Genomic DNA, 26,947 nt, shown 5'->3' with positions numbered 1-26,947 from the left:
TACGTTTTGACCGAAGCTTACAGCGCGTCATCTGTTCACGCAAGCGGCGACACGCGGCGATTAGACGGAGTGAGCTGTGGCGTTGGCTACGTTGTGCTGTATATAGCATCGCTGCTGTCAGGGCTATTAGCGTCGTCATCAGCATCATCATTAGAGTATTGTTAATATGATCATCCCGGGGTCATCGTGGTCACATCGCTCGCCTCGCACTAGCAAGGGTCATGGGTTCAAATCCCAGGCGGTAGTCAGTCGACTTAGCCCGTCATCATCACATCATCATCACCAGCACCATCATTATTATCACTAACACCATAATTACCATCATCATCATCATCATCATCTTCACGACCACCATCATTAGCATCATCTTCACTAGCACCGTCATTACCATCACCATCATCACGAGCATCTCCATCATCAGCAGCATCATCATATCTACCATCATGGTTATCACCATCCTCATCACCGTAATACTCATTATCAACAGCATCATCATCAGCAACGAATTCACCATCGTGACAGTCCGCATCATCATCAACAGCGGCAAAGGCAATATGACCTTCAACGTCAAGATCAGCAGCAGAAGAATCGTCATCGGCAGCAGAAGTTTCATGATCGCTATCATCATAATCACCTTTCCATCAAAGTCGCTAAAACGAGTGCTGTGGTACCAATTTGTGAAGAGTTACGCAATGGAGGTTCATAATGTACACATAATTGTCCGGCCCTGCGAATGTGGAATTTCCGTCCGTGGCTCAGAGCCGTCATTGTAGATGAGCGCACTTGTGATGTGATGTCTGTGCTGCACTTTCATGCACACACGCGCGCGTGTGTGTGTACACGTGTGTTTGTGTACACTTGTGTTTGTTAATCTTGTTATATAAACGTGTATACACACACACACGTGTATATCATATGCTGTAGTTCTCGCTAAGCGCACTTACCAAAACGGTCTGCTTTACAGTATTGTTACATGCGTCTTCATATATGATCATACATGCGTGTTCATATGTTACAGTGATGGCATGCAGATGTCATAGACTAAGCAATAGCAATAATGATGTTTAGTCCTTTATCATTCCGCTGCTAAATTAAGGCTTTCCCACGCCGTGACGGACATAGGGGGGAGGGGGTTGTTTGACCATACTTCACCACGCTGGCCAATGCGGGTTGGTGAAGGTGGGGGGAGGGGCGCGGGACTCCCCCCAAACGTTTCGGACACCACTCGTCACTGATGTTAGCCGTGGGCCCGAAATCGAGCGCATTTTGTCGGGACCGTAGCGCAGTGGGCTAACCACGACGCGTGCACGTGCGAGGGAGCGGTGGCGCAGCGGTTAGCGCTACGCTGCGCTATGAACCCGGCGACTCGAGTCCGATTCCCGCTCACGCCCACCAACACCACCAGTGACGATTACCGGGCCTCCCCTAGGTCTATTCAGCCTAAAATGAGTACCTGGTGCGGTATGTAAACATCGCCACTGGGGAGACAAAGGCGGCCGGGCGTGGTGCTAGCCACCCACCCCCTCGTGTGCCGTACCGGCCTTTATAGGTACTCGCTAACAGCACTTGCCCCGACACGGGGGATCTTTGTTTTTGTACTCGTACCTGGTAAGCGAGCTTACGATTTTCAGATGATTTGGTGATGCCGCTGCCGCCGCTGCGGCTGCGTTGGCTGTGGTGCACAAGCACAGCCTACATGTAAACAGGTCAACACAATCGTCAATAATGACTCCGTGTGTGTGCGCGTGTGTGGCCTTAAAATGAAAAATTAATCGGCAACGTTTCGGGCAATGACCCTTCTTCATAAGACATACAATGTTACGTGCGCTGACGTCTACTTCATTGAGGGCGATATTGGCAAGTAAAATAAAGATTGATTGATTGGTATAATGTTGCGTGCTATGAGAAGGGCAATTTGCTTGAAACGTCGCCTATTATATATATATATTTTTTTATCTACGCGACTTTAGCGAAAGACCCAAAGAATATGAATTCCTGCAGTCACGAAAGCTTTAAGTCAAGATTTATTATTTTTATTTTCCTCTTTTAAGGCCGCAGTGGCTATATTGATGAATGTGTTGCGTCTTTGGTTATTGTTGTTAATGCTACGACTTTCAGTGGGCTTTAGCGTCCTACTCGCAACCCCAGTGGGCTTTAGCGTCCTACTCGTAACCCCGCGTGTGAGTGATGAGCGGGAGACTCACAGCGACTGCATCGGGCTGTGCGACCCTGCCCCATGAGTGGATCCAATCAACCTCCTCCTTCTCCTCCACCATCACCAAAGCAGGCCAGCAGATGTCTTGAGACCTCAAATTGGAACGTTTCAAGATACGGACTCGGCTATATTTGATTCAGGGGTCTGCTCGCCCTCTGCTCTGTACGCGTATTATGTGCGTGCATACGATTGTGTTGTATGCGTTCATTTAGTACTGGAAACGGGATGTTACAGTCTTTAAAAAAATCAATCCACTGCTGGATGGAGAGAGCGAGTTGGGAGTGGATGGGTGGCTGGGAGGCGGTGTACAGATTTGACTCGCCACTCATCAGAACCAGAATATTTTTTTCTGGAGGAATCCGATGAGGTGTGAAGCTCCTTTTCACAGATGCGAGTCTTGGCCGAGAATCGGCGGGTCCCCTCGTGCAGTCGGCTAAATGTATGAACGTATTGATTTAACGGTTCTCAGTCCCCTGCCACTCGATTAATTATCGCGATGCAGGGGCGCAATTTGATTAAAATGTTCGATTTCATTTTGTGTTTACTGTACTGTGCATGTAGCACCCTCTAGCGGCTACAGGATTCAAGCGAACCCCTTAAGACAGGAGTGGGGAACCTTTTTTCTGCCAAGGGCCATTTGAATATGTATAACATCATTCGCGGGCCATACAAAATTATCAACTTAAAAATTAGCCCGTTATATTTGGTCAAACATTTAATTAACTCACCCCTAATGTGATGGCTGAAACTGCTTCTCTTTGGCGAGGCGTGTGATGTTAGCTGGTATTGATGATGTTGCTACTCGCAACTGCTTTTCCAGGTTTGCTCCTAGATTTATTGAATTTCGAGTTCCGCCTGCGGTTGCCTTGGCAGGGCCACACCAAATGATTTCGCGGACCTCATACGGCGCCGGACGTTCTTCTACCCTGCACAAATACATCAAACCGACGAATGGAAATAACCACGATGCAAACCGGAGTTTGGTCTGAGAATCGATCTTTAATCGAGTCATCCTGACACTCTCGGCTGTTTACATCCGAGTGACGCTGGAGTCAGCGGTAAAAATTCCACATTTCCACGGCGCGGAGTGGTGGCGCAGTGGTTTTCGCCACTGCGCTATGAACCCGGCGAGCTCTCGTCAGTGGCGCGTGACATCAGAAGTGGTTCTGTGCCGACAACCGCCTTCGCCAACCCGCATTGACCAGCGTGGTGAAGTATAGTCGCGCAATCCTCGCGGCCGACTTGATGTTGGGAAGGCCCTCATCCCGCACCTCCGATTAGTACGGTTGGCTACGTACGGAAGAAGTTCCATAATTATCATCATAATTATCGTGATTAATATTATTTCAACGTGATTGCGATTAACATGATTATGTTGAAATTCTTTCGCGCCGTACGTAGTCGTGCTAATATAATTATAATGATCATTATCAACATCATCATCATAATGATCATCACCGTCAAAATCATCGTAATTATGATCACCATCATAATCATCGTTGGCTGCGGGACCGCGTGACGAGGCGGCAGCGGGCAGTGAAACAAGAAACGACACCTCCAGTCGACACCGCGACTGGAGGTGTTCGTTACAGCCGCGTGTCACCGCATTGTGCACCCAACCCCGTCCTTCCCCCGCACCTCCGATGAGCACGGTTGGCTACGTACGGTGCGAAAGAAGTTCAGCATATGAACGCCACTGCCCGCTCGAGCCGACGCGACGGATCGGAAGTGCCGGAGGTGTTGAACCGACCGCTCTTTAAAGTAACCTCATTCTACTACGTTTCGAGAGTCGGTCCCCTCCTCTGACATGCTAACGTGGACAAGCCTCCCTCCTCCCCCCAAAAGAACCTTGTGGCTTGTCTATGCGACGTTATCCTAGCACATCGAGGGGAGTGTATGACGCATTCAATCTACATTGTTGCTGCTGTTGTTGTTCTACTACACTGCTATGCGCCTCACGTCTCTGCCGCCGCCTTCAGCTCGCCGAACTCACCAGCGTGGATCATCAATCATCGCCCCCTCCCCCACCGGCGACACGGCGTAGGGGAGGCCTTCATCCAGCAGTGGATTGACAGGGGCAGGGGGGGGGGCTGTGAAAGATTATTGGTATGAATTATTAATGCCTTGACTGCATGGATCCAGTGGCTGTGTAGGGCACACATTGTTGATGAGCTCCCAGAGACAGACAGAGTCTGAGACCGTCAATGGGCATTGCGGGACCGTGATGACGTCTACGCGACGTTAAACTCACAACAAATAACCCGATTTTTATTTTACCAGATAATGCCCACTGAGCTATGTAGTTCTTTTTCAGAAACGACCACAAATGATAGCTCAACGAAGTGGCTCATCAAGTGCAATTTTATAGCAGCCAAATACTCGAAACGCGTGATGTTGATTTTAAATTTGAAGCAAAAAAACGTAGGACTCGGAAAAAAAATCTATACGACCACGGGGGAGAGAGAAACCCCAAACTCCCAAATCTACAGCGGTCGTCAGGGTCGGGATCGAACCCAGGACCTCGTGCATACCAGGCGAGGTAGTTAACATCTTGCCACCACGGTGCCCTCATCCTACCCACATCGAGTGGCGTGTTTTTACGCATTTAAGGCTGAGTCGACATTGACGTTGCACGGTGTTTCCCGGGCAGGCCCGGTGTGTTCTGGGGGGTGAGTATCGCAGTGCAACGTCGCACATCCGACCGTCGCCACATCCGCTCTGACCTATTCACCACTCGCGCCGAGCGCGTTGCGTGCTCGTGATTGATAATGATCTACAGACGTTCACATACCACCCCCCCCCTTCATTTTAGATATTCACGTATACATCGGTCCGTCGGATATACGACGTTGTCACAATAAATACAGGTAACGATATGTATAAGCAGACAATACGAACTAGGACTTCATCTTCTTGGTTCTTTCGGTAAAGTCACGTAGAAGGGAAATAATAAAAATAAAACACAATATTATTTTATTATTTCCCTTCTACGTGACTTTACCGAGAGAACCAAGAAGATGAATCCCTGCAGTCACGAAAGCTTTAAATCGGAACTAGGACTTGTGTTTCAAGGACAGGGTCCTTGCCTAAAATGTCTGACAGTTCACCGGCATTGGGTTCAAGGAATCCTGACTGGCGACGAAGCGCGATGCGTAGAAACCTGTCCAGAGTTTTGCTTGTGCTGAATCAACGCTGCTGCAATGATGCACTCCCGGAATGCCGTAGTGCTGATGGGATGTGTAAAAAAAATACAACTTGTATATTTTACGAGGAAAGACGGACACGGAAAGAAGACGTCTTGTCTGCTTACCCATCGAGGAAGGATATCTCTCTATTACATCTGCTCTATACTATCTATCCATATACAACATCATCTTTGGAATATTTACACACACACGTACGTGCACACGTGCACACGTACGTGTGTGTGTATCGCGGTTGGCGCGCTGCGCTCCGAATCCGGCGACTCGGGTTCGATTATAATCTGAGCCGGTCATGGGCCTCTCCTAGGTCGACGCAGCCTAAAATGAGTACCTGGTGGGGTGCGTAAGCATCGCTACTGGGGAGACAAAGGCGGTCGGGCGTGGTGCTGGCCACCCGGCCCCTCGTGTACCGTGCCGGCCTTCATAGGTGCTCGCCAACAGCCCTTGCCCCAACAGTCTGCTACAGGCTATACGGGAGACCTTTGTCTTTGTTTGTGTCGACATGTCCATGCGTGTATAGACATCACGTGTATTACGAGTGCCTCCCCCACGCCGTGCGGGTTTGTTTGACTGACCGTAGCTTCGCAGCGACGGCTCAGTGCGGCTGAATGAAGGAATGGGCGCATTTACGTTGAACCAAATCGAGTCCTGGGCAGTGCAACAATGGACATTGCTCGCAATGTCCGCTACGTCTTGGCGCAGCCGCTAACACCCGCGCTGTGCGACTCGAGCCTGCTTGCGCATTCTGGCCGATTTGATGAGATGGAATATGTGGATAATAGGATTGGATCGGATGTCACTCGCCACTGATTTGTTCGCGGTGACGGAAAGTCGAACGCAGGTCGCCGGGGTTCACAGCGCAGCGCGCGCTAACCGCTGCGCCACCGCTCCGCACGCATCTCACCCTCGTAACAACATCTCTCGCCTCCCTCTCTTCTCGTCATGTTTAGTTTTGCTCTCTCCGCCTCCTCCCCACCCAACCCCGCCTCTCCCCCCTCTCCCCCCTTTCCCCCCTCTCTCTTCTCTCTCTCCCCGCGTCGCGTCTCCCTGATTGACACTCAATTATGGATTTAGCAAAGCGGACGGGAGAGTGTTAGGGTCAGGGGTAGAGCTATTAACAGAGTCACCATCACGGACATTAATGACGATTAGACCGGGGGGGTAGAAGTGACAGGCGCTCAATACACGACGGGGAGAGCGGGGAGAGAGAAGGTGAGCGGAGAGAGAGAGAGAGGCGGAGAGATTGGGGAGAGAGCAGGGGGGGATAGAGAGAAGGTGGAGAGAGTAAATAGCGAAAAGAGAGTGGGGGAGAGGGGAGTGATGGGGGGTGGAGTGAAAGGGATAGAGTGGGGATAGAGAAGATGGGGGCTTTTGTTAAATATTTCGTTTAAAAAAGCAAAGCATTGAAAAAACCCCAAAAACCCAAAATGATGAACGAAGCAAAGTGCCGACTAGACCGAGCATCTTCTTGTTTCCTCTGATCGTAAACAAAAGAGAAGATGGGGGGGGGGGGTAGAATCATAATTTATCCGGGAGGAATCCGATGAGCTCTTTTTCACAGACAAAGTGCCGAATACACCGAGCATCTTCTTGTTTCCACTGATCGTAAAAAAAAAGAGACGGTGGAGAAGGGGGAGAGAGGGGGGGGGGGTCGAGAGAGGAGAGAGAGTGGGGAGATCGGGGGAGAGAGAGGGGGGAGATTTGGCGACATGTTCATGGACATGTCGGAGCAGTCGGGAGTGACCGCCACGCATGCCGGCTGCCATCATCGGGGTTGTGCTGCGTGGTGGGAAGCACAGGGCAGTGCGGGCCACGCCGGTGTTGGACTGCACTCCCACACACGGATACGCTCCCCCCTCCACCCAACCGCATACATCACCAAGCCGCCGTGGCCAGCAGAGTGGGGCGACTGAAGGCCGCTCACAGTCATCCGCGCCAGGACCCGCACGCCGTGGGAAGGCCCTCGTCATCCAGCAGTGGGAGATGCGCTGTTGTGTATAGTGTCCGTGTGTGTGTGTCCGTGTGTCTGTGTGTCTTTGTCTGCAATGGAGCGGTGGTGCAGCGGTTAGCGCGCTGCGCTACAAACCTGGCGACCCGAGTTCGATTCCCGCGCACGGCCAACACCCAGTGACGATTATTTGAACCTGTCCTGGGCCTCCCCTAGGTCGACTCGGCCTCAAATGAGTACCTGGTATGGAGTGTAATCATCGCCACTGGGGAGACAAAAGCGGTCGGGCGTGGTGCTGGCCATCCACCCCCTCAAGTACCGTGCCGGCCTTGTTTGGTGCTTGCTTACAGCACTTTCCACAATAGTCTGTTCAGGCTATACGGGGGGTCTTTATCTTTGGTGGGAGGGTGGGGGGGGTATACGTGCATATGTACAGCGCCCTCTATGCATGTACAACGCTGTACCCAGTAAACGTTGGCTCAACGTTGGCATGTGGTTGTAATCGTCGGACCAACGTTTGGCCTACGTGGGCCCCCGACATTCCATGTTTACTGGCGAAATGTTTGTATACAGCGCTGCGCTACGAACCCGTCGACCCGCTTGACAGTCAACACCAGTGGCGATTACCTGGACCGGCCCTGGGCCTCCCCTAGGTTGACTCAGCCTCAAATGAGTACCCGGGGTGGTGCTGGCCACCCACCCACTCGTGTACCGTGACGGCCTTCATAGCTCCTCGCTTTCCCCAAAAGTCTGTTAAGGCTATACGGGGGATCTTTGTCTTGTTACCAGGTTATGGTAAAACGGGCAGTTCAGGACCAGTTCAGACATCACTCGCCACTGATGTTAACCGTGATGCGGAATCAAACTCAGGCAATTACTGCGCCACCGCTCCCCACATTAGAGAGAGAGATTGTAGATGCAATGGTGTTTTAAAACGGTACAGAGATGATTTAATCCAGAGTCGCACAGCATGGTAATTAATCAATGAGACCTTACTTCACCACACTGGTCAGTGCGAAGCCCACAGTATATACACACACACACGTACAATAGGAATCTCCATGAGAGAGGTTTTTTAGGGGTTAGATCGCATAAATATAAATGTCTTACCTACGTGACTTTACCGAAAAAACTAAGAGTATGAATCCTTGCAGTCACGAAAGCTTCAAATCTAGAATTATAAATGTCTGGTTAAATCCAACAACACTCGACACAGCCAATTTTAGTGAGGTTTGTCACGGAAACAAACAAAGCATGCAAATTCGTCGCCAGTACAGCGCACCGATGTGTTGGAGAGTAAACCCACGACATTTTGGGGGTTTACACAAATGTGATTCTCTGCACTGCTGCCCTCTGCTGCCTGTAGGACACGCGGACACGCACGGTGGTCTAACCTGCCCAGGCTCAGACTTGCGCGTCTGCCGAGGTCTGAGATGGTCCTAAGGCTATACGTACAGTCGTAATATGCGTACCATATTACTGTGCATATATCTGTGACATTCTCCAATATGGGATATATGATGTAACTACATTTATCTTTCAATGTATTTCGATACAATATTTAACATGCCAATGAATTGGCATGTTTTGTTTACGTAACAAACCATATAAATTGGCTGTGTCGGGTGGTGGCGGGTTTAACGACACATTTATATTTACGCGATCTAACAACAAAAAAACCCTCTATTTTGGATTTTAAAAAAAACATTACAAATTTCTACCGAACTACGTTGTATCTATACTCTGTAGGTAATTTGAATTACCTCCCATGTATTTATAGTCATCTACGTCTGTCGTGTAGATGCGCGTCTTGATAACACACAATCCCCACAGCCCCTACAGCGTCTCTCCATCAGTGCGTGCGTGTTTATCATATTTACACAATATCTCTAACGTCGCTATAACATCTTCATTACACCCATCTCGATATCATTCATATCCATCGATAGCATTTGAGTAGCACCTCTCGATATAAGGCGTCTCTGGTGGAGCGGTGGCGCATTGGTTAGCGCACTCCGCACCGTCGACCCGAGTTCGACTCCCGGCCACGGCTATAATAACATCAATGGCGAGTGGCATCTCAACCGAGCCTGGGTCTGATCACCTTCAACCAACCCGTATTGACCGGTGTGGTGAAGTAGGGTCATTGCGCAGTGGTGGGGGGCTCATCCAGCAGTGGATTGACAAAGGGGCTGTACATCAGCGCTCTCCTCCACCCCCCTCCCCCGTCTCCCCGCTCCCTCTCCCCTCCCTCTCCCCTCCCGTTCTCCCCGATCCCTCTCCTCCCATCCATCTCCCTGTAAGAGCCCGAGGCGGCTTGTTTGACAGCGAGGTGATGAGAGCGGAGGGACGCAACGAACGGGCATTTAGCTCTCCCAACACACACACTCGCACTCGCACACACACACAGTCTCACATACGCACTCACACACACTCGCACACACACACAGTCTCACACTCTCACATACACACACACACACACAGTCTCACACTCTCACATACACACTCACACACACTCGCACACACACACACACACACAGTCTCACACTCTCACATACACATACACACTCACACACACTCGCACACACACACAGTCTCACACTCTCACATACACATTCACACACACTCGCACACACACACACACAGTCTCACACTCTCACATACACACTCACACACACTCGCACACACACACACAGTCTCACACTCTCACATACACACACACTCACACTCGAATACACACACACACAGTCTCACATACACACTCGCACACACTCGCACACACGCACACACAGTCACACACCCTCGTACACACACACAGTCTCACACTCTCACATACACACTCACACACACTCGCACACACGCACACACAGTCTCACACACTCACACACACTCGCACACACACACAGTCTCACACTCTCACATACACCCTCACACACACTCGCACACACACACACAGTCTCACACCCTCACATACACACTCACACACACTCGCACACACACACAGTCTCACATACACACTCGCACACACTCGCACACACAGTCTCACACTCTCACATACACATACACACTCACACATACTCGCACACACACAGTCTCACACTCTCACATACACACACACACTCGCACACACACAGTCTCACACTCTCACATACATACTCACACACACTCGCACACACACACACACACTTGCAGATACACACTCACACAGTCTCACACATGCACACTCGCACGTACACTCACACATTCACAATGCGCACTCACACAGTCTCACACACACACTTTCACACACACAGTCTCACGTACACACACACATACATTATCGCGTACACTCACATACTCACAATACGCACTCTCACACACTCTCACATACGCACACAGTCTCACATCAAGATCCCCCGTATAACCTTAACAGACTGTAGGGAAAAGTGCTGTTAGCAAGCACCTATAAAGGCCGGCACGGCACACGAGGGGGTGGGTGGCCAACACCACGCCCGGCCGCCTTTGTCTCCCTAGTGGCGATGTTTACACACCGCACCAGTTACTCATTTGAGGCTGAGTCGGTTCAGATAATCGCCACTGGGTGTTGGCCGTGAGCGGGAACCCGGGTGGCCAGGTTCGTAGCGCAACGCGCTAACCGCTACACGACCTCAACGATACACACACATCTTGACTTAAAGCTTTCGTGACTGCAGAAATTCATATTCTGTGGGTCTTTCGGTAAAGTCACGTGACTTTACCGAAAGACCCACAGAATAAAGTCACGTGACTTTACCGAAAAACCCAAAGACTATACACACAGACACGATGCTGACATTGGCTAAGGTACCTTGAGGATTCTTAGAATTCAGTGTCATCCAAGGCTCACATGATTCTTCAGAGTTCATTGTGTCAATGCCCAGTACTCAGCCAGAATGCAGATAGGCATAGCTGCAGACAGCCAAGGTGTGCGTGTTTCTCTAACATCTCTCCATGGGTGTCTCACAATGGCCGTGCCAGCACCAGTGGGGTTGCCATCTCCTCCCAGCACCAAACCGTGACGTGTTGCTTAGTCAGCCTAAGGTCTATCAACACTGCAGTATCCTGTGATACATTTCAACACAATGCCACCAGACCTCGATACAGATCAATTCCTGCCACGCGAATATTGATTGCCATTTTTTCCGGACTGTCCCGTCAAACCTGGAATAGGTGGAAAACAAGAACGCACCGCTGATGATCTGGGTTCGAATCCGGATGTTTGTTCTCAATGACTAAAGACGCCATGGAGGCTTTGATGTGCAATGGAGACGCGCCAATGCCCAAAACGTCTCCTGTTATTTCTACTTTTCCTTTCCACGCAGTGATATTGACAAATGTGTTGAGTTGTTGTGTTACGTGTGCTTTGTGCTCAACTGCCAACGCAGCAAGCATTGCCAAATAATTCGTTTTAACGACTAAAGTATGGTTGTCTTGTGTCGTGAGATATCTCACCGATGATGACCGCACAAAACAAACTCCATCACGATCACCGTCATTAATAGTCACTGTTCATTCGGGCTTATCTCTGATTGACTCTAATTCAAAGCACGTGCGATGATTGGCATGTGTTGAACCGCGTGGCTGCTATTGGGCGAGGCGGGCACGAGGCTCCGATTGCAGCGAGGTCTGTGTGGCCTCATCTTCCGCGCTGTTCCAATCGATTTTTTTTAAATAATTGTCCGACAACAGGTTGACTGATATTAAAATTGAAACGTCAGTGTAAAACTGCCAAACGTCCCGACCGGGCTGGGACAGTCCCGGTGTTTTCAGAAAGGCTGTTCTTGTGTCCCCCATGAAGCTTGGCGAAGGTTCTGATTTTCGTCCCGGTTTTATTTTTTTCTGGCCTCATTCTCAACTGATGGTTCGGACAAAGGAACGGGCCCATGATTTAGGAGAGGGGGGGGGGGTTCCTGGGCGAAGGATAGCGATTGAGTGGGCGTGGTTATTCGAATGTGGGCGGGGCTGGGGGAGGGAGGCGGCTGCCAGCTCGTCACGTGTTCCAGTTGAGCCCACTGACGGAGCCAGTGGGGGTGGCACGTGCCCCCCCAATGATCCGATCTAAATCCCGAATCTCGATCGGATCATTGGGGTTCATTAGTAATAAATCGGCATTTTGCGACCCCCACTGCCACTGTGTAGCATATTATTACATGCCAGGGACTCTATGAGATGATAGGACAATAGTGTGAGTCCATAATTGGCAATAAGTAACGGCAAAGCAGTTATAAGTGACTCAGAATTGTGCACAGTTGCTTATACAGCACACGACTTCCCTGAAGGCAAACACCTTCAGCGAGCGCGATGCCGATCACACAATGCGGTTCGAATTGGACCCTCGATTGATGGCTGCGCCATCGCCGCACACGCGTCGAATAAAAGCAATAGACAAGTCCTTACTTACTCAACTCCTATCATTTTTCATTGCTGGAGGGGTTGCCTCCTCTACATGAAAATCCTCGCTGTGCCATTGGTTGAGCCTTCCAGACATGTTACAGCAGCTTTAAAAATAAGTTGTCTTATACAGATACCGACTCCAGCCACGGTAATATGGAATTTCCACTAGATCAGAGAGTCTATGCTCCTTCGAGCATGGATATGCTTAGATGAGTTTCATTCAATTTCTATTTGTTTTTTTCAGGGACTACTTTTCTCAGCAGCGGAGGAACATGCAGCACTTTGGCGGTGCCGCGGCTGTGGCTGCCGCCGCAGCGGCGGCGAACGGATATCCGCTGGGCACCATATACGGGCTGCACGTGCACACCGGCGGCCATATCGGTGGTCAGCACGTGGCAGCGGCGGCGGCAGCAGCTGCTGCCGTAGCAGCTTCGCATCACCACCATCATCAGCATCACCATCATCAACATCAACACCATCATCAGCAACAGCCATCGCAGCAGCAACACGAGCCGCAAGCTGCTGGACATTTAACAACCACACCGCATCATCATCAACCGCATCATCATCAACAGCATCACCAGCAGCAGCATCAACAGCAACACCAGCAACATCATCAACAGCTTCACAATGGCGGCTCGGCGCACGTGGGGGCGGCCATTTTAGGTCACCACGTGCACCCGGCGCATGAATACCGGCCGTCGGTGCACGCGCTCACGCTCGCCGAGAGACTGGCGGGTGGGTGTGAGAGTGTTAATCCTCGTGATATTGCTCGTCATACAGTTCTTGCTGCATCAATGATTGCCCATTATGTTTTTCTTATAATTGCTTTGATATTCATCCTGTGCTTGTAATTGCTCTCGTTCTTCATTTGTCGAATCGTTATACTTGTTTATTTTTTCATGTTCTGTCCATTGCTCTTCTTTTTACGCATTCATATTCACCTAACACCTCACTCTCCAATTCCTCTCAGTTATTCTACACCTTCTCGCACACTCTCCTATCTCGCTTTTTCTCTCTTCTCACTAGTCATTGCTATACCCGGTCTCTGATTGTTTAGTTTTCCCTCTCCACTCACTTTTCAGACCCCTCAATTGGGGGGAGATGAGTGTAAGCTTGGCTTGTAGTGGCGTGACACCGGGTTGCGATATAAATAGCACTGTTAGAGTCTTCAGAGATGTGAACCTCCCTCCTTTCCTTCCATCACTCCCTCCTTCACTGACCTCCCTCGTCCGTCACGGTGTACACGTGGTGGGGTCGATGGCAGTTATCCGACATTCAAAGATCAATCACAGCCGTGTTCTGATTATACCCTTTGTAATGTGGAAATTATTACTTAATTTCCATTGATCCAAAAATAGGTATGTTGTGTCCGTTTGCACGTTACGCGGTGCAGTATATTGAGGCTGTTAATGGTTTGTGTTAATGGCGTCAGTAAATGTTTTTTTTTACGAACGACGCAACCCAGCAAATAAAGTACTGCTCTTTTATGTCGCTATCAAAACGGCATCGATCCAGGGCGACGTGGCCGTTTACATCTGCTTCTGCTACTCTACAAATCGAACGCTGATGATTCGTCACCCCTGGTGCCCTATTTCCTCTGGGAACCGAGTTGCCACCATTTTAATTTTCAAATTTTCGTGGGCTGAGACCCCATTGGCTTAGAAATGTGGGGGAGCAATGTAACATGGCTTTAACTCCCATCGGACCCCATGGTGTAAAGTGCAGTCTACAAATCTTACAAATCTTATTATCCACGGTCTCTCTCAAACTATGGAGCATATTGTTTACCATTGAAGTTTGCGCTCCTTCAATGGAGGAATAGCAATACTACACAAATTCTCTCCGGAAGCCCTATTGTGGCCAACAAACCTTGACACTGGCCAGGTCTTGATTTAAAGCTTTCGTGACTGCAGGGATTCATGTTATTGATTCCTTCGGTAAAGTCACGTAGAAGGGAAATAATAAAATAATATAAATATATGACAATAAAAATTCTCACGACGTTTCGACTGCAACACAAGCAATCATCATCAGGTGTGAAATCCACAGCATTTGTGAAATCCACAGCATTTCACACAGATTGATGATGATTGCTTGTGTTGCAGTCGAAACGTCGTGAGAATTTGTATTGTTTTATATTATTTTATTATTTCCCTTCTACGTAACTTTACCGAAAGAACCAAGAATATAATACTGGCCAGGTCGCTTCTGAAAAAAAGCTAATGGCTCAGTGGGCCTTACCTGATAAGATTGTATTTATATATTTAAGTGATTTGTTTACCTTTTCTATACTTTGCACTCCTATCGTGTTTTTGTATTGTTATTGTTGTAACGTTCTGACCTGTCCCTCGTGGACATCTGTGAGGTTTATAGCTCATGGGATTCTTCCAATATAAATTATTATTCTAATCTAGCTCCTGAACATATTGATGCAAACAAAAATGGAATATAATCTCTGCGGCCTATTTATGTGCTTTAAAGAAAGTCCACGGCCTGAAATGTAGCCTATTATATATTTATGATTGTTATTTCATGGCCACAGTGTCATTTACGAATGTGTTGACTTTTTGTTGTTGTTAATTGTGATTGTGCACCGCTGCCAACGCAGCAGCAGCATCACCAAATTGTTTCGTATTGAAAAGTCGGCCATTTACAACAGAGTGAAGTCATTAAAGAGCGAGATGGCGACCCCCGCTGATCGTGACTTTACTCATTTTACAAATAATGACTCCGCAACCTTGCGTTGGAAAGGTCATACAACTGCCCTTGGGTGTGCAGCTGCTAGAGTACAGCTGCATCTGGGTTGTCGCGACTGTTAACTCGAGCGTATGATGTTGTAAAATTCTATGTTCACGTGTACTTTTTGGGGAACTAAAAAAAAGTCATTTGACCACCTTAATTTGTTTTAAAGGAGGTTTCGTGATTTATTTCCGCTTTGCATCTTTAATTGGGTGGAGGTGAGCTCTTGAGGGCTACAATGTATAAACACGTCTCGGTATGGAGTGATCTACGGCGTTTAGATTGTAAATGTGTATTTTCCTCGCCTTGCTTCTTTATTACAAAACTCTGACCCAAGTACAGGGTGGTCCAGGTGTCTTGTGACCCCAAATTAATTGACCCCTAACATTGTTTCCTTTGCATATTCACTTCAGTTTTAAATAAACCTTACTTAAAAAATATATTAAGTTTTAGAGAATTTAATGAGGGGGGGGGGGTCACAAGACATCTGGGCCACCCTGTAGATCGACCGGTAGATCACCAACAAACGCACAACACCGCCATCTCTCGCACCCCTCCACCTCTTCACATTGAATTTCACCTCCCCCCTGGTCTCGCCCTGATGTCTATACCCCTGTCCCTCCTCCGTCTTGCTCTCCGCCCAACGCAGACATCATCCTGGAGGCGCGGTACGGCACCCAGCACCGCAAGCAGCGCCGCTCCCGCACCGCCTTCACGGCGCAGCAGCTCGAGGCGCTGGAGAAGACCTTCCAGAAGACGCACTACCCCGATGTGGTGATGCGGGAACGTCTCGCCATGTGCACCAACCTGCCCGAGGCTCGCGTGCAGGTGCCGCCTGGACGTTCGTGCAAAAATTGTGTTCTAAATTTCGATTTAAAGCTGCTTTCGTGACTGCAGGGATTCATCTTCTTGGTTCTTTCGGTAAAGTCACGTAGAATGGAAATAAGAAAATAAGAAAAAATAAAACATAATAAAATTATTTTATTATTTTATTATGTTTTATTGTTATTATTTTTTTCCATTCTACGTGACTTTACCGAAAGAACCAAGAAGATAAATTGTGTTCTGTTGTGTACGATGGTGGCGGTTATGTTCAGGGAGGCTAAATTGCCAATGTCGAGCGCAGACTACGTCGGTTTACGAGACGGACCAGATTGTTGGTTTGCTTGGCCACAACCACAATCATCAATCCCTCTCCCCGCCAAACAAGCTACAGGGAGAGCCCAGGTTATCTCTGGAATGTGCAGGCGGTGCAACTGCGCTGTGCCTCACAGGCAAGGGCCGCCCAAAAGGACGAGGGCAATCGGGACAATTTACCCCTCGAAACGAAGGGTCCTACAGCGGAACTGATTTTGTTTTATTGTTGCAAATGAAGATGAGGGCTCCACCTGGTATTCTGCCCCAGGCTTCCAGCTCTGCGACTCCAGGTGCCCTCTCGGTGCCTTTGCCCACAGGCTGGAGGGGCCCAGGCACTGGGCTATAAGAAGAGTGGGGGGATTGGACAGGGCCTCCCAATTCATTATTTGCGCCACAAAGTCCATGCTGCACCACTGGATACGTTGCTGAAATGTTGTGCAACATCTCGTGTTAAACACTGCAACTTGGTTGCTTCTATGAGACCTCCTTTACCAGTGGCAAAATATAGTGATAGGTTTTTACTCTTTAAACTGGTACAAAACTGACACCTTTATACAAGGCATCATGTTTGCAATAACTACAACACAAGCAGTCAAAATGCAAACAAAAAGAAACAACTCTGATGATGATAATGTATGCACTGTCCTTGAAGTTGATTGGTCCACACCCGAGACAGCTTTTCTTAGAGCCTAGTCTCCATTGGTGTTGGACCAGATGACTGCTTGTGTTGTGGTTATTGCAAACATGATGCCTTGTATAAAGGTGCCAGTTTTGTACCAGTTTAAAGGGTAAAAACCTATCACTTGGTTGCTTCTGTTTTGCAACAGGGATGCACGTTACAAAGTTGTTTCAGCCCATCACACACAGTCGTGCTCATACAGTTAAGGACTGAAGGCCCAAAGTTCAACTTCCTGCCCTTCCCTCTTGTCTGGATATCCCGGCCCGTGGGGCTCACGCAAACCTGGCAGGGAAACTAGACAAGCAAATCCCTCTGCTTAGCCTGTGAATAGTACAAACAACAAACGTCATTGATGTGTTATTTAAATGCATTAAGACAGGCTATTACATTTTTTTCTTCACACGTACATACAAACCCAGCTAACGTTCAACGTTGAGGCGATGTTGGTATGTGGTTGGAACAGATCAACGTTGGATCTACGTTCCATGTTCACTAGGAATATGCACTCTGTTATTCTTTTAACTTGTACGTTGCCATGACAATTCGTTTGACCTCGCACAGCCAATCACTGCTTTTGCACGCGCAACAAGAGAACAAGTCGCTGCGAGTTTTGGCACTGTGCAAGCAACTTTGCTCAGAATTGTGGGTCATGGTAAACAGCAGCATGAACAGCATTATTTCATTCGCAACATCACAGGAGCATTGGACCATTTAACTCCGGCTTAACCTTGAAATCTCAGCGGGTTCCCTAAACAACACCTCGCTGTCAACACTTCCCACACGGGGTTCATCATGGCCGTGTTGGAAACACTGAGTTAGCAATAACTGCGGGGTGGCTTTGAGCCCGGAGGCTGGGTGTCAATCTCTCTCTGCTAGGAGGTTCATAATGTCAGTGCTGCGCTCATCATGGCCACGCCAAATTAACAGTGATGAAGTCCTGGGCTCCAGCCTTAGGTCTGGGTGTGTCTCTCATCCGTTCATAATGGCTGTGTTGGAAATGCAGATTTAGCAATCAGGTCCTCGGTCAGAGGGCTGTGTCGGGTGGTTTTGTCTATGAGGGGTGTAAATTGGTGATTTCAGGGACGCTCACTCAACAGCGATGCAATCTTTGGTGGGAGTTCTTTATGAGGATGGAAATTCCACAATACCATGGTGGTGGCCAATCTATCCATAGAAAATCCGCTGCTGTCCACTTGCTAAAAAGCAGTGGCATTTATTTCAACAAACCTGTTATGAACCGACAATTAAGGACAGAGTGGACATTTGTTTAGGACTTAAAATGACACGGTAATTTAATCAGGAAAGCCGTACTGAATCTCACCACGCTCGCAGGAAGGTCCTGCATTCGGATATTTGTACCAATTCTCAAAACTCGGGGGTTTGCGAGTTTCATAAATCTCTACGTGATTCACCAACCCTCGACTGCCAAAGTGCTGGATCACAGACGCGCGCCACCACACGGGGCTACGCTTGTGTAGTGTTTTTATTTCACGCGGACAACTTCTTATTTTTTCTCTCTCTCCTAGCCTCTCCACTGCTAGCCTGTTCTCTCTCTCTCTCTCCTAGCCTCTCTACTGCTAGCCTGTTCTCTCTCTCTCTCCTAGCCTCTCTACTGCTAGCCTGTTCTCTCTCTCCTAGCCTCTCTACTGCTAGCCTGTTCTCTCTCACTCTCCTAGCCTCTCTACTGCTAGCCTGTTCTCTCTCTCTCTCCTAGCCTCTCCACTGCTAGCCTGTTCTCTCTCTCTCCTAGCCTCTCCACTGCTAGCCTGTTCTCTCTTTCTCCTAGCCTCTCCACTGCTAGCCTGTTCTCTCTCTCTCACTCTCCTAGCCTCTCCACTGCTAGCCTGTTCTCTCTCACTCTCCTAGCCTCTCTACTGCTAGCCTGTTCTCTCTCTCTCCTAGCCTCTCCACTGCTAGCCTGTTCTCTCTCACTCTCCTAGCCTCTCCACTGCTAGCCTGTTCTCTCTCTCTCCTAGCCTCTCCACTGCTAGCCTGTTCTCTCTCTCTCACTCTCCTAGCCTCTCCACTGCTAGCCTGTTCTCTCACTCACTCTCCTAGCCTCTCCACTGATAGCCTGCTCTCTCTCCCTCTCATTCTGCTAGCCTCTCCACTGCTAGCCTGTTACTTTACACTCTGGTAGCTTTTCCACCGCTAGCCTCTCACTATATCTTCTGCTGGCTTCTCTACTGCTAGCCTTCCGCTATATACTCTGCTAGCTTCTCCACCGCTAGCCTTCCGCTATATACTCTGCTAGCTTCTCCACTGCTAACCTTCCACTATACACTCTGCTAGCTTCTCCACCGCTAGCCTTCCGCTATATACTCTGCTAGCTTCTCCACTGCTAACCTTCCACTATACACTCTGCTAGCTTCTCAACTGCTAGCTCTACTCTCTGCTCGCTTCTCTGCTGCTAGCCTTCTCACTCCCACACTTAGGATTCCGCTAACTTCTCCACTGCTAGCCTTTCTACCCTCGCCTCTCCAGCCTCGCCCTTGCCTCCAGTGGGGGTTCAGCCATCACCGCTGTAGAGGGCGAGGTGTGGAGAGCGGGGCCTTGGACTTCTCTTGTCTTTCCTCTTGCCTTCACTCCGACCAACCCAACCCCCCTCTCTCTCTCTCACGCTCCCGTATAAATGCCCCTCCTCATTAATTAAGCCCGTGGCTTCCGCCGCTATCGCCTCAATCTCCCGTCAACCTGGCGCCTATTCCGCGCCTGCTTTTGCAGCCAGCCAATCACCGCTATGCATCCTAATTGGCCGTCTCCTTTCCGTTGCTCCAGAGGTGTGGACTCGAGTCATGTGACTGGACTCGAGTCAGACTCGAGTCATGAATTTGATGACTTGCGACTCGACTTGGACTTGCATAACAATGACTTTGTCCCACCTATGAGATGTGGACTCGAGTCATGTGACTTGGACTCGAGTCAGACTCGAGTCATGAATTTGATGACTTGCGACTCGACTTGGACTTGCATAACAATGACTTTGTCCCACCTCTGCGTTGCTCCCTCTCGCCGCACCTGGTCGTCCCGATGCGGCCTCACTGTCCGTAACTCGCACGTCCGTTCACACCGCTCGCAAACCCCCGCGCGCGTTATTCCACTACGCTTGTAAACTTCTCATTGTGAGTTGGGCACTTTCTGTCGCCGTTGCTGTTTATACGAAAGATGATGATGGTCACGATGATGCCACCCCTTCTCCGCGAATGACTTAAGGTGTGGTTCAAAAATCGCCGGGCGAAATTTCGCAAAAAGCAACGGAGCCTCCAGAAGGAGACGGTGCAGAAGTCACGTGATCACGACGCAGCGGGGGCAGGGCCCGAGGGGGCGGCGGGACACCCAGGTGGAAGGTAAGACGGGGAGGGGGGGATAGCTTTACCCCTGACCCTAACCAACGGTGCTGTTCCTCCTGGGACACCCAGGAGGAAGGTAAGACGGGGAGGGGGGGGGATAGCTTTACCCCTGACCCTAACCAATGGTGCTGTTCCTCCTGGGACACCCAGGTGGAAGGTAAGACGGGGAGGGGGGGATAGCTTTACCCCTGACCCTAACCAACGGTGCTGTTCGCACCATACGTAGCACGGTTGGCTACGTAGAGTGCAAAAGAAGTTCAACATACATACGTACATTAGCACATAGCACTGACGCTAGCACGTGCTCTAACCCATAATCTTAGCCATGACCCAAGTGCAAGCCTTATTACTTTATGTATGTATGTTGAACTTCTTTCGCACCGTATGGACCCAACCACGCTAATCGGAGGTGCGAGATCACTGACCCTAGCTAGCCTGGTAAGGTTACAAGGACGCAAGGATAGGGGGATTGCAGTGCCCCGGCAGGAAATGATCACAGTGTACAGGAAGTGTGTCGATCCATTGGGTCGCATCGACAAACGAAACTCGGGACAGCCACTCCACTCCTCTTGCACCAGGCACCAGCCCTGCATCACAAACGCTCTGTTCTAGCGAGCGGAGAACTACAAACCACCCGGATGCTTCCGCGCTCCTGGCGCGGGTGCACGATCGACTCCCTCGTCGCGGCTGATGATGTGCCAGAAAAAAAACTGAGAGAACGTGCAGGGAGCATCGTCGTGATCTCAATTATGTCGTTATCGATCTGTCAAAATAATTTTACTTTGTCAGTCAACCGGACTTCTGGAAGGTCCTCGGCAAATGGGGGGATGCCTTGTCAAGTGATGCATTCTTAACCAATCCTTCCTGAAGGTTTATTTAATTTAACTGTATTTAACCAGGCGAGAACTCAAGAGACCAGCATTATCTTCTTGGTTCTTTTGGTAAAGTCACGTACTTTACCGAAAGAACCAAGAAGATGAATCCCTGCAGTCACGAAAGCTTTATATCGAAATTAGACCAGCATTAGTCTCAATTTTCAAGAGTGGGCTGGGATATTAGTCTGGCATTAGGGGGCGATGATAGCTGTATTTTAATCCCAATTGAGTATTTCGTGGGCAAATGTTTCGAATTTGGCAAATTTTTGACACTCACGCTGGCACACAGTGGTCTCATCTTGCAAACGGTGCCAGGGGATGTTTAACGTCCACCGTGAAGCAGACGGCACATGGTGGTATTACGGTGATTACGCCCGTAGTGATATAATCGGGCTCAGTCAGGGAGGTTTGCAGCCCCACGTGACAGAAAATGGAACTGCCTCTATGAGGTCACCAGTGGCATCAAGCAGGGCTCTGTACGTTCAACCATTCTGGTCCGCGATGTGTTCTTGGTCATGCTGCTCTCAGCCTGCTCTGATAGAGGGTGCATCTGCTATCGACCTGATGGACATCTATTCAATCTTAGTAGACCCAAATTCAGATTCAAGGTTATCAGTCTTCATTGAAACTGGAGGAGGAATCCGATGAGCTATGAAGCTTTTTTCCACAGATGGCCAGTAGGGGCAGCTCAGATAGTTACAACAACAAACAATACAAACACACGAGAGGAATGCAAAGTATAGGAAATGTAAACAAATCACTTAAAAAAGACATACAAATGAAACTAAAATATGTTTTATCTTACCAGGTAAAGCCCGCTGAGCTATTGGTGTGTTTTTGAAAAGCGACCTGGTCACAAATGATAGCTCAATGAAGTGATTTATGTGGAAATTTATAGCAGCAAAATAATCAAAATAATATATAGATGCATGTTAGTGCAGCCATCATCAGTGAGCTTCAGTTTTTCGATGACTGAAACATTGTGACATTCTGAAGAGGGTCTTTAGGATCTCCTCCATCACCTTGTAACAGCATCAAAGCAATTTTGTCTCCACCATCAGCATCCAGTCGATGGAACTTATGTTCCAATTAGCCCAAAACTACCCTTACAGTCATCACATAAAAGCACACAGCTGATGACACGATGCTCAACGTATTAGACAGATTCACATATCTTGACACTGTCCTGTCCATATCCGTAGGCACCGATGACAAAATCTCATTCCTCATCCTTCGGGCATCTGCAAATTGGAATTTGAAATGAGCGAACGGTCCGGTGTTCAATCAAGATTTCCGCATACAGAGATGTTTTTGCTCGCTGCTTTTCTCTATGGATGAGACCCGAACTCTGTACTGCCACATTATCCGACAGCTTACACAATTCCTCCATATTTTGTCCGTCTACTGGCAGGATCTTATAGCAAACACACAGAAGCTGTATTCCGTAGCAACCTCCCCGGCGTTGAGACCCTTCTGACCAAGACACGTCTGCGCTGGCCTGGGCATGTTGTCAGGATGAACTACTCTCAGAATCCCTAATTAGGTGTTTCACAGCCGGCTCGCTCGTGGAAAAAGAACTGGCTACCAATACGCGTGATGCAAGGACACTCTCAAAATCCACCCTCAAAGCACATCAAAGGAACACCGGTGACAGGGAGAAGGAGGAGGCTAAGGACCGTGAAACCTGGAGGCAGATTGTAATGTCACTACTGCAGCTTACAAGATTGAGCGCGCAACCACGCTGGAGGCTACGAGAGAGAAGGAAGGAAAACAACGGGGATGCGTCCTCCTGCTCCCTCGAATCGCTCTAGTGCTCATGCTCGAGCTGCCGCTGCCACCACTGCCACCACTGCCACCGCTGCGCCCACGCTTCGTGGATCATGTCTGATCCCATGCGAGCGATCGCGCGGACGTGGACACTGGCGCTCAGATGCACCAACACACAGCGCAGTCATAGCTAATCATGACAAATAACCATCGTACCCATAGCACTGACCGTGACCCGAGCCTTGCCCCTGTACTCAAAGCTAGCACCGAGTCCTAAATCTACAGCTCTAGCCTTGATGCACTGGCTTTACCCCATCACTAATACCAAGAGAGTCCCACCTCTGACCCCTAACTCTGACAGTGACCTTTCTCTCCCCCAGATCCCCTGTGCCTCTGAACAAGGGAGGAGTTGGGTCGCCTGCGACCTCAGGCCCCCCCTCCACTGACCCTTCCCCTGAAGACCCCCTCACTCAAGAGGGTGTGGATCCAGGCGAGGCAGGCTCCGTACCTGGGAAGGCCTCATTGCCTGAAGCCGGTAAGAAGGTGTTATGAGCGTAATTACACGAATGTGTGTCCATGATGTGTATGTAGAATGATGTAAACTGTGCCTGGAAATCAAGTATAGATTGCCGGGTTCGTAGCACAATGTGCAAACTACGAAATCACAGTTCCGTGCACACGTACATACAAAGACAAAGATTCCCTATATAGCCTTTAACTGTGGGGCAAGTTCTGTTCGTGAGCACCTATTAAGGCCGGCACGGGTGGGTGGCCAGCACCACGCCTGGTCCCACCTTTGTCCCCCCAGTGCTGTTGAGGAAACCAGGTTCATAGCACAGCGTGCTAACCACGACACCACCGCTCCCCATACAAATATCCACAGACACGTTACGTACACAAACACATAAGCACGTGTAGCTTTGGGAGTCTTTCAGGGCAAATTAGTAAGCACCTAGGGGCCGTCCATAAATGACGTCACGCACCTAGTGGGGGGGGGGGTCAGACATTTGTGACGATGTGTGACGACGGGGGGGGGGGGGGGGGGTTGAGAAATGTGACGTCACATCAAAATGCGCAACTTTAAATAAATATAGACGACACGTTCTACTTAATTAAATTGACTTTTTAATAAATGTTTTCTCCTACAACATCAGAGTGCAGCGCCACATTAAAAACGCACTACAATAACAATAGTTTAAAGCGATTTGAAGCATGTTTTATGGTTTGGGGGGGGGGCAGAGATTTGTGACGTCATATTTGAGGGGGGTTTGACTTTTTATGACGCCGTGTGACGAGGGGGGGGGGGTCAAAAATCGTCCAAAATCGCGTGACGTCATTTATGGACGGCCCCTTATGAAGAAGGCCAGCATGGCACTTGAAGGGGTGGATGTGGCCAGCACCACGCCCGACCGCCTTTGCCCCCCCAGTGGCGATGTCTACACACCCCGCCAGGTACTCATTTGAGGCCGAGTCGACCTAGGGGAGGCTCAGGACCGGTTGAAATATTTGCCACTGTTATTGGTCGTAAGCGGGAATTGAACTCGTGTCGCCGGGTTCGTAGTGCAGCGTGGCGTTAACCTATGCGCCATGTGCATGCGTCGAGACATGCACACATTGAGTTGTTTTAGGGAACACACATTGACACACACATTGACACACACATTGACAGAACAATGTAACCCGGCCACGTGACGGTGTCCCTCGCGGCTCATAATGGCCAACACGGTGCTGTCGTGTGTAATTAGCCGTCGCTAATTAGTGGCTAATTAGGCCGACTTGGGGCTCAGGTTTAATCGATTTAAACGAGGAGGGGTAGGGCCTGCGGATCCATACAGCCCGGGGCGGGAGGCACCTAATGGGCAACTCGGGAATTTGTCATTAATTAATAATTAGTGACCAACACACGCACACCCCCTTACGGATAACTTATACTACCTCTTTCATTTATTATTATCATTATTACCACCACCGCTGTTGTTTATATATGGGTAGACCGAGATCTGCCATGGGAATGTGGAATTCCCACCTCACAATTTGAAAGTCACGAGTTCACATGTAGATTGGGGTTCATTCGTCATTGTCCTCCAGCCCATCAATAGCAGCTGTAGCAGCATCCATCAGCAGCTGCGGGCAGTGTTATTATAATCAGCCGCATTAGTTTCATCAGCAGCAGAAGTGACCAGTGGTCTTCCCTTGGAGAAAATGTGGAATTCCTACCATAGGAATGTGGAATTTCCACCACTGACTGAGGTCAAAGGAGATGAGCATCATCCACAATTATTTGAGCAGGGACACATTTGGACCTGACTTGAACATAATCAAACGTACAAAACGAACATGTGTACACACAGATGTAGGGGTGGAACGATGGCATATTGGTTCGCACGTCGCGCTATAAACCTGGCCACCCGACTTTGATTTCCAGCCGCAGCTACCGCCAGTGGTGAGTGATATCTGCACTGCGAGTCGACTGCTCTGATGACAGCGCCACCCGTCCTGATGTTTTAATTTCTCTCCTTTGTCTCCCAATCTCTCCATCACCGTCCTCTATCTCTCCCCCTCTTTCTTTACCGTCCCTTAAATCTCAACAACTCGCTCTCTGACTACCATTATGAACGACCTATAACTACGTGCACATATCTCTTTCAACGACTCTTAAATCTGTAATTCATCTCAACTACCTCTTTATTTAACAACTCATTCTCAACTCTCTATACTATCTCCACTCTCTCTATACTCTCCCTTAACTATCCGACTGCTCTCTCTTAAATCGACTTAACTCTTGCTTTACTCTCTCCTCCCACCTCTCTCCGCTTTCCCACGCTCTACCATTTCCTCTCATTCCCCTCCTGCCTCTTGCCATCTCTCCTCGTGCCATCCTCCTCCTCCTCGCCCACCTCCTCCTCCCATGTCCCACGTCCCACCTCGCGCATTCACAGACCCCACGTCCCGCCCGTCCTCCTTGCTCCCGCCCTGTGCCCCCGTGCCACCACCTCCGCCGCCACCACCTCCGCCACCACTGCCGCCCCCTCCTCCGCACAGCTACGCCTCGGCGCCCCTCTCCCTGCTGCGCCTGCAGGAGCAGTTCCGCCAGCACATGGCGGCCACGGCGGCGGCGGGCAGCCTCGTGTACCGCTCGTCCTTCGAGCTGGCGCAGTCGACGCACCCGCTCGCCTACCCCATGGCGCCGCTCGCCTGCCAGCCCTACTACCCGGCGTGGGTGCCACAGGGCGGCGCCGCCCTCCTGTCGGCCTCCACGGCCGCGGCGGCGGCGGTGGCGGCGGCGGCGGCCGCGGCGGCCACAACCGCCACCACGACTGCCACGACCGGGACGCACGCGCCGCCCCCGCCACTGGCCGTCGCCGCGGCCGGGGGCGCCGGGATCCTCGTGGCTCCGTCGCCGACGGCGATCGGCGCCCGCACCGGCGGGGTCGTGGGCCCGGCGGTGGCGATGGCGTCGCCGTCCTCCTCCTCCTCCTCGCTGGCGATGCCTGGCTTGGTGGGCATCATCGGCGGAGGCAGCAGCAGCAGCAGCAAGACGTCGAGCATCGAGAACTTGCGCTTGAGGGCGAAGCAGCACACGGCGTCGCTGGGGCTCGACATCGAGATGATGAATTGA

General features: G+C 49.9%; 1 protein-coding gene across 1 annotated transcript; it reads left to right on the top strand.

Annotated features, from left to right (window-relative positions):
• The first annotated feature begins 443 nt into the window (after positions 1-443).
• DMBX1 (diencephalon/mesencephalon homeobox 1) lies at positions 444-26,947 on the top strand. The gene is made up of 8 exons (XM_078617009.1): positions 444-667; positions 13,023-13,162; positions 13,445-13,516; positions 16,170-16,348; positions 20,550-20,683; positions 23,709-23,863; positions 26,268-26,602; positions 26,687-26,947. Exons 1-8 carry the CDS (start codon positions 444-446, stop codon positions 26,945-26,947), a joined length of 1,500 nt encoding a protein of 499 aa, XP_078473135.1.

The sequence above is a fragment of the Lampetra planeri genome, chromosome 3 (genome assembly GCF_965212315.1).
Source record: "Lampetra planeri chromosome 3, kcLamPlan1.2.h2, whole genome shotgun sequence".
Taxonomy (NCBI): Eukaryota; Metazoa; Chordata; class Hyperoartia; order Petromyzontiformes; family Petromyzontidae; genus Lampetra; species Lampetra planeri.
This window is presented reverse-complemented; position numbering and strand designations above follow the sequence as displayed.

Bases quoted from the DNA above. Each gene is read 5' to 3' on its own strand.
- DMBX1 (XM_078617009.1), top strand. From the start codon at position 444: ATGGTTATCACCATCCTCATCACCGTAATACTCATTATCAACAGCATC. The intron at 13,163-13,444 runs GTCAGCACGTGG...CGGCCATTTTAG, and splicing joins CACCGGCGGCCATATCGGTG to GTCACCACGTGCACCCGGCG. The intron at 20,684-23,708 runs GTAAGACGGGGA...TCTCTCCCCCAG, and splicing joins GCGGGACACCCAGGTGGAAG to ATCCCCTGTGCCTCTGAACA.